Source organism: Pecten maximus, chromosome 15 (assembly GCF_902652985.1).
Source record: "Pecten maximus chromosome 15, xPecMax1.1, whole genome shotgun sequence".
Lineage (NCBI taxonomy): Eukaryota > Metazoa > Mollusca > Bivalvia > Pectinida > Pectinidae > Pecten > Pecten maximus.
In genome coordinates, this window is record NC_047029.1 from 35,115,980 (window position 1) to 35,125,083 (window position 9,104).

Here is a 9,104-nt window from a genome sequence, read left to right on the forward strand (position 1 = left end):
TCGAAACCTACCGCGGGCAGTTGCCAGGTACTGACCGTAGGCCGGTGGTTTTTCTCCGGGTACTCCGGCTTTCCTCCACCTCCAAAACCTGGCACTTCCTTAAATGACCCTGGCTGTTAATAGGACGTTTAACAAAAACAAACCAAACAAACCAAATGACCGATGGTTTACTGTATTTTAACAACTAAAACCAATGATGATCTTTAGTATGTTACCCAAGAGAACCAAGTTTTCAAAAGATTTTCTCTATATACTGATTTATGTAAACAAATTTGTGATTTCAGCGGATAGGCAAGGTCTGGGTAACAAAGACTTAGTGGAGCAGATACAGAAGGTCTATGTGGATGCCTTAAATGAATATGAAGCGAAGAAGCGATGTCGAGGGGGCTGTGCCTTAGCCAAGTACCTTCTTCTTCTCTCTGATCTGCGCAACATCAGCCTCGAGCATTCCAAAATGCTGAACGTATTACCAATTGAGGACAATCTTATGCCTCCGGTTGTCAAAGACATTTATATACAGAATGAGACCTGCTGACACATGGATTCTCTAGCGTAATGCCAGGCTGCTTTAGTTCAGCATCCATTGAATGATAACAGAAGGTGGACCTCTTAAAGGCATCTGTGGTGATGACCTTTTCAAGGTCATGTATGGATGTTGACTCATAAGGCCGTCCGTGGAGATTAACCTCTCAAGGCCGTCCATGGATGTTGACCGTTCAAGGCTTTCAGAGATGTCAACATGCGAGATAGTAAGATACCTGTTGTAAGGACGATATTTACAACGGTCAATGCTGAGCTGTAGGAAGCTAAACCACCAATGTAAAGGAACATCTGTATGCGTGAAGGGGGCATTGTTATGTGGCAGGAATTTCAGGGTTGTTGTTATAGTGAACATATTCTACTGGAGTTATCTACCTTGATTTATTTACAAAGGATCATCTATAATCATGTAAATATGGTGCAAGTTTCAATATTACGAGGAAGTGATTCCAAGGGAGATAATCCTCTCGTGCTCAAATGGTTTCAAGCAAGGACAAAATGAATACTCAGAGATTCGAGGATTTAGTTGTATTTGGTGCATTGTGAATGTTGATCTGTTTTTTGTGACCTTATGTTTGTGACAATATTTTTGTGTATTTTTTATGATTTTCTGTGTACAATTACTTGCTCATACAAACATCACAGGTTGTGTGCTGTTCGTGGAAACGTTCCTTAAAATTAGTTTGTTACCTCAATTATTCATAACGTTCAGCTACCATAAAATTAAAATTGAGAACCAGTAAAATTCTTAATATTCTATGATTAAATATCATTTAGCCATCATTATCATACAATAAACCTTGTTTTAAGCTGGCAGCTTTAGATCTCATCAAATTTATTTGAAATTTTGATATTTTCTGTCTTAATTTTCTTAATAAGCAGATTTTTAGGAATGTTTCTATCAGAAAACTTTGAGTAGAAATCAGGGTACACTTTTTCACTACAGAGGACTTAGAGCGGCCCATCAGGGTACACTTTTTCACTATTGAGGGCCTAGGGCAGTCCAGCCATTCGGGTTAGTGAAGTTTGTTTAGTTGTGCTCACACAACAAATTTGTTAGTGAATGTTGTATATCAGGGACTACCTCTGTGTTAATTCATGATTTGGTTTTATTACAAGATCCTTAAAAGTCAAAGATTAAAATAACCTCTTATTGTAATGTATCATTGGCAGGGTAATGTGATATTATGTGGAATGTGACATTAAGAGGAAGTAATTTTTATAATGAAAATTTTAATCTGTGCATATAATATGTATATACAGCTAATTCAGAACTCAGATTTCAAATACCACAAGATGGTATTGCATGCTGACTTGGTAGTTTGCATCAATATAAGCCACGATGATAAAAGAACCCTAATTTAATAAAAGAATCTGTTTACATCTGATATTTCAAAAGACTGATACTAGGAAATATTATCATACAAAAAATTTCCTGTGAAAAATTAACCTGATATAAAACGCTATACAGAAATTGACTGGAAAATCAATAGATAAGTAATAATGCCAAACATAACATGTGTAAAATTCTTCAATAAGGTCAGCTTTGAGAGAATCGAAACACAACATATTCTCAAACTACAGAATGTTTATGTCTATAAGTTTCTAACTAGACCATGCTGTTGATGTGGGATTCTACTTCTCCCTCGGGCACGATACAATTACCAGTAAGACACGTAGGACAGATCGGCAGTAGTCAGTCCAATTTTCTATCTAATTTAAAAACTACATTTTTCTTGTTTTCTACTTACTTAATTGTAATTCTGTTGTAGATGAATGTGTGTTTTCCTCAGTGATAGCTAAATGTCTGTAACAGAACATAACAATTATCAGAATATCAAAGAAAAACTTTGTAGGAAAACTTCACACCATCGGAACAGATTAACATTTGCCTAATATTGTTTTCTGTAATCCTTTTTGGAAATCAATTAGTTTAGCTAAATGTTGCAGTATAGGAATGTTTTAGTCATATTGGATTACAAGATGTTACAGTCACCTTGGTTTATAACATGTTTCTGGGGACGGTGAAATACACTTGGTAATATCTGGATTTTGTTTTACCTGGTTGCCAGGTTTGAGATCAATAATGGTAAAAAGACAGTCTGAAATTATAACATACATTTAATTTAATTTAATGTACTTAATTGCTTTTCTCCAACATCTACAAGATTTTGATGACCTTTGGGATTGTCCTCCATTTTTCCACAAATACAGTTTTAAAAGTTTGCTTAAAACTTCCCATACTAACAAAGTGGGACGAGCGACACATATACTTACATGTAATTCTTGCTTACAAATACAATGATATTAATACTACAATAAAAAGGGGGCGGCGGGTGGGATTGAGATCGTCAGCATTTGCATACGCAAGGAAACCCACTTTCCTCGAACAACCTACTTTTGTTTTAGGTAATGTCCCTCCAAACACTGCTTTAAAAATTCATATTTTTTGTGAACAGTCAATGCATTTCTAAACCCTTTGGTGTCTACACCATAAATTTATGATAAAAGCAACTCAATACAGTTCAGGTCGGCTGAAGTATATTTCACAGATGACCTTGCTCCGACGACTACATAGCTATTGATGCTCTTACAAGACAAATGAACAGCTTGTCATTGATGATAGAAATGTGCACAGTTGTTTTGTCATTAGAGGTAACAATGGGAATTAGGGACTAGAAAATCACTTTGTTGTTTCATTATTGCAGACTTGGTTGTTTCAGTTAAAATTACGGGGTCATATATAGTGATGCAAATCCTGATTTGAAGTTTTCTTGTTGATTCCGAAATTTTGCTGTTCCTTGAACATTGTTATATTGGAAGTTGACTGTATATCATTGTACTTGTGAACTCTGCATTACATATGTTGGACTTTCCCCTACAGACATTGTCAATCTTACCAAAAGAGTTCTTCTTCTTTCGTTATTCAGCCTCCGTCAAATTACGGCCAATGGTAGGATCGTTGCATATGCTCTTCAAAAGAAGTAAAAAAGTGCAGGGATTTGGGTACAGTGAGAGGGTTTTTGTTCTTTGGGGCAGGTATATATCTTTACTTTCACCACTATGCTATGCCAGAATGCTGCAAACTATCCTGGAAAAATAGAATTATTTGAAATACCAGTTAAATTATACCGACTTCCTACAGTAGGAATCCTACCTGGCAATCTATGAGAAGACAACTTAGGTTTGCAATAAGCCACAAAAACTTCAAATCTACCTCGTACACAAGAGTTTGTTCGGACCATTTTTCACACAGTTTAGGTCCTTTAGATGTTACATGATGCTACATCAGATGTTAATATCAACTTGGTCATCAATTAAATCCGTGGTCAGTTAACATCATCTTGGTCATCAATTAAATCCGTGGTCAGTTAACATCAACTTGGTCATCAATTCAATCCGCGGTCAGTTAACATCAACTTGGTCATCAATTCAATCCGCGGTCAGTTAACATCAACTTGGTCATCAATTAAATCCGCTGTCAGATTTCATTCCAGCACAGTGTTAGTAACAATATTAGAACAGGATTGCCTTGTAACTCACAGATGTACTGTTTTCAGCAAAAACATTTATTTTTCTAATCCTGACTGCAAAATTTGAAGCATATTGTGATTGTTTACATGTTACTACATGTACTGTCAATATCTAAAGCTAGAATTGTTGGAGATTTTGAGATTATACAGATGGAAGGTCTTGGACTTTGTCCACACCCCTGTTGAACGGGTTCCATTTTTGATAAACTGTAAACCGCCATCTTGTTACATCTGCTGCAGCAGATCCTGATGTCCAGGAAATAAATCTGAATTTTAATGGTATATATATAAATTTATCTGTTTTAATTTTAACCTGCATTCTTGTTCTATTATTGTATTTTAAGAAATAATAACAACCAATCTTTGTTAAAACATTTCCTGAAACTGATGGATTACAAAGTCTGTCTTATAAGCATCAACTTGTGGTTGATTGGTTTGTGTCATTTTGTGTTCATGTTTGCTAACCCTCAGGGCGTGCAGACTTGGGTATGTATAGTATAAATGTTGTTTATTTTACTGAATACATTTCAGTCCTTATATCATTATAACAAACTATTTATGTAGGGTATGACTCTACAAGGACAGCTGTAGAAGTTTTTCACTAGAAACATGGACAGCTGTAGAAGTTTCTCACTAGAAACAAGGACAGCTGTAGAAGTTTCTCACTGTAGAAACAAGATCAGCTGTAGAAGTTTCTCACTGTAGAAACACGGACAGCTGTAGAAGTTTCTCACTGTAGAAACAAGGACAGCTGTAGAAGTTTCTCACTGTAGAAACACGGACAGCTGTAGAAGTTTCTCACTGTAGAAACAAGGACATCTGTAGAAACAAGGACAGCTGTAGAAGTTTCTCACTGTAGAAACACGGACAGCTGTAGAAGTTTCTCACTGTAGAAACAAGGACATCTGTAGAAACAAGGACAGCTGTAGAAGTTTCTCACTGTAGAAACATGGACAGCTGTAGAAGTTTCTCACTGTAGAAACAAGGACAGCTGTAGAAGTTTCTCACTGTAGAAACATGGACAGCTGTAGAAGTTTCTCACTGTAGAAACACGGACAGCTGTAGAAGTTTCTCACTGTAGAAACACGGACAGCTGTAGAAGTTTCTCACTGTAGAAACACGGACAGCTGTAGAAGTTTCTCACTGTAGAAACAAGGACAGCTGTAGAAGTTTCTCACTGTAGAAACACGGACAGTTGTAGAAGTTTCTCATTGTAGAAACAAGGACAGCTGTAGAAACACGGACAGCTGTAGAAGTTTCTCACTGTAGAAAAGGATACAGCAATAATGGGTATACCGGGTAAGTCGATTGTGCTCTTTTTGAAAGTATCATTTTTTTTTTTTTTTTACAGCATGTAGTGCAACTGTATTCTGACTTCAGACTATATATTCCATGATTAAGTGCTATGGGTTTTAAATTTTTACACGAAGAAATTTTTATGTTTTATTTTAAAGATATTTACAATCCTTTAGTGATGTGCTAGACTTGGTGGCCAAGATATGCTGTATATCTGAGTAAGGCCATCTAAGGTCCAATGAATAGTGCTATTGTTTTGTTGACAATTTTAAACATCAACCACTGCATAAACCTAACTGATTTTTTCACTGATGAGGCAGGGGATTTTTTTGCATTATTTTGGCAAGGAAAATCCGAAATAGTTGAGTGACAAGGACATTTTCAGGGGAAAATATTACAAATTGTTTTAAAATAGTTTGTATCGAAATATTTTCAAAAGGGAATTGGCCTCATTACTTGCCCCAAACAAATCCTCGGAAATAGGCCCTGCATAAAAATGTTTAGAATTAATTCTTTTATCTGAAATATTTTCATGGGCATTCCAAGGAAATGAAAATAGAGTAAAACGCCCTCTACCAATATTTGTAGCATATAAAATTGTGCTACAGACTTTTTATTTTCAAACAAGTTGAAAGTGAAGCAAGGAAAAAGTTGGCTCTGCACTCAAAATGTAAAGGAATTTTAAATAAGATTAACATACATGTAGGATTCAGGTTTTTAAACATGATTAAAATTTACAGAATTTGGTCGTTATTGATTTGATTTTCCTATATATAAAGGCGTTCCTATACAAGAGGATTGCCAGCGATTTGTTTTGATACAGTTGTGTACATGTACACACAAGAAGTTGGCATAGTTGATGGCATTTTACGAGTTATTATTGTACCATAACATTTATAAGATATTGCTTAAGTTATTATGTCACTCACATTGAATCACTTCATTATCAATGGATATTTTTAAATATATATATATCAGATTGTGCATGCTTATAAAATATCAATTCATTTTCAAAGCTGTTTATATCTTGTTTTTCTAATTTTGGTTATTTCTAGAATTTAATTCCATTATAATTTTCCAACATGAAAATTGCTCATATATTGTGTGTGAGAATGTTATATTAATTGAAATCTGATGTATAATGTAGGAGTGAAAATGTGTGTGTATACGCGCTGTGTAATGGTGAGAGTTCTATAATGTTTTTAAATGTGTGTGTGAATATATTCTCGACAAAGAAGTAAAATTGTCAAAATCACAATGTTCTTGGAAATGATAAAGCTATATATGGAAAGTGCTGATGTATATAAGATTGTACAGAGACTAGTGTAGAGGGTATATTTTATATAGTTGTCAGTACGACCTGTTGTTACATGCTCTGTATATTGTGTATACATCTCTTGTCCGGCCTATACATGACAATAGTTAAATACTTATAATAATTATTTTCACATGATTTGCAAGAATTTAAAAACAAAAATTCTTATATATAGATAAGAGAAATCTTTTTATTGATAAAATGGTTAATATTAATATATACTTTAAATATCACTTGTCATGAAAAAATAGTTAATTAGGTCGGGTAGAAACAAGCCAGTGAAACAGGTTCTTTTGGCCTCTTTCTTTCTATAAGTAGCCTTTGGTAGTAAGTAATATTGAAATATCTAGATACCATGCGAATTATGCAATGTTAAATATGCCTAGATAAAGAACAATGATATCGAAGACACCAGATGATATGTCTATAATTAAAATATCTTTCCCAGTATATATACTCTTTAGACATTATAAACAAGTAGATTTTTCCGTTTTATTAAATACAATACAGTTTGCATTTCAACATAAAGTAGAATCTTCTGTTTAAATAATTATTATTTATTGGCATCTGATCAATAGGTTAATTGGTCAGGTTTATATTGTTCTGTTCCGTACAGTATACTTGTAATAGCCCTTGGTCATCTGAATACCTAAATGATCATCGTTAATAGAAGAACAATGAAGAATACCGATATGATTTCGAACTCAAAATGGATTAAAGGAGGGCAAAAACAAACAAAAAATATTCTGAAAGAGTACCAGGATGACCGGACCAGGTACTCCAGAAGAGTAAGCATCTTCTGACGTCACCCGTCATACAAATCTAGGTAAAATCCAAAATTTATCACAATCTCAAAATAAAGTTAGTGTATAATGTAATTGCTATTCTTTAACATAGTAGCACATGCAAAGTCACGGCTCAAATGATAAAATTGATGTTTTGGAACCTAGTTTGAATAAACTTTGCATAATTCAAAAAACATAAACAATCACTCCTGGCATCTTTGAGTTAGATAAAGCTGAAACCTGCCACAGCTGGCAGGTGACCTCAAGTTGTGGAATAGATAGCTTCATCAGTTAGGATGTTTTGAAAAAGTAGAAAATACATAACATATTTATCAAAATCTATAACACTTTTAACTTTAAAACTTCAATCAAATTTAAAACAGTTCCAATACTCATTAGTATGTTTTAGGAAAGGATATGTATCTTAGAAAAAATGGTCCTCATTATAATTGTTAAAAAAAATGTATAGACCGTGTAGTGACTACTAAAGGTTTTGTGAGAGCTGTCTTGTTGACAGGGTGTGGGTATGTGGTACTATATACTTGACAGTGGTATCCAATATTGTCACATGACAAAGATCATTGAAATTGCTTACTTTATATATATATATATATATAAATTTTGAGAAAAAAGTCTGTGTCCATGTAGAGTTGGATATATGAAAACTATCACTCTTAGCATCTTTGAGTTAGATGAAGCTGCATGAAGCCTGCGATATATCTGGTACTGTATGTGACCTCCGATTAATATATAAATAAAATAACAACAAAAAACTAAGATTTTGCCGCTAGACCTTTCTGCCCTCTCAGACTTCTTCGGGCAGTCTACATAAGAGGGCATAAAGGCGCAGCGGTAAAGTCTTGGATTTTTTGGGGGGGGTTTATACGTTAACCTTCGCAGACAGATTTCTTTTTCTTATGTTTATATATATATATATATGAACTTTTGGTAGACCAACACATTCTGTTTTAAAACTATTTGTTTTCAACAAAACTCAAATATTGTAGGCATTGACATTTTCCATGAGAATGGACGATGGTGTTGTTCCAGTAGTGAATCCGTTGACTATATAAGCGTTAAATACAGGATGTTAACGGATGTCTAAACAGTCTGTTTTTGTTAAACTTGTCTGATACTTTGGAGAATCGATTTGCTTGCTCATCTACCTCAGGAAAAGTCTACACTACATTATGATCCGAAGTGTGGTCCTTGAATGTGCTTTACCGAGATAATGCTACCAACAACGATTTTACATGGAGTGATCAATATTTTTTTAAAGATTTATGAAAATCAAATTGTTCCTTCAAATGAAGACTAATTACCCCATTGATCTTTTCATTATCTTATTAATCATTTTAACATTTTGAATCATTTTTAAAATAAAATATCTGTTGATACATTTTAAAATGCAAGAAATGTCTTTTTGCGTGATTTGGCTTGCAAAGAAATCAATATTTATTAGATAATGGGGAACAAAGACCTCAGGACAGTTGATAGGTACTCTCAGGACAGTTGATAGGTACTGTTTGTTAGGGGTTTTCTACATTGGCATGAAACATTGACAATCTAGAACTCGTAACAACGTAGTTTAAAGTGACTTTAACTGTAAAAATCATTATTGGAAAATATTATCAG

The 9,104-nt window shown here is 34.2% G+C and overlaps 1 protein-coding gene across 2 annotated transcripts in view; it reads left to right on the forward strand.

Annotated features, from left to right (window-relative positions):
* The window catches only part of LOC117343556 (ecdysone receptor-like), a 72,809-nt gene extending 65,390 nt beyond the window's left edge, over positions 1-7,419 (forward strand). For both annotated transcript variants that reach the window (XM_033905970.1, XM_033905969.1), the window contains exon 7: positions 285-7,419. In XM_033905970.1, coding sequence (XP_033761861.1) covers positions 285-535 — 251 coding nt within the window. In that variant the 3' untranslated portion in view covers positions 536-7,419. The remainder of the gene's footprint in view (positions 1-284) is intronic.
* Positions 7,420-9,104: the final 1,685 nt, after the last annotated feature.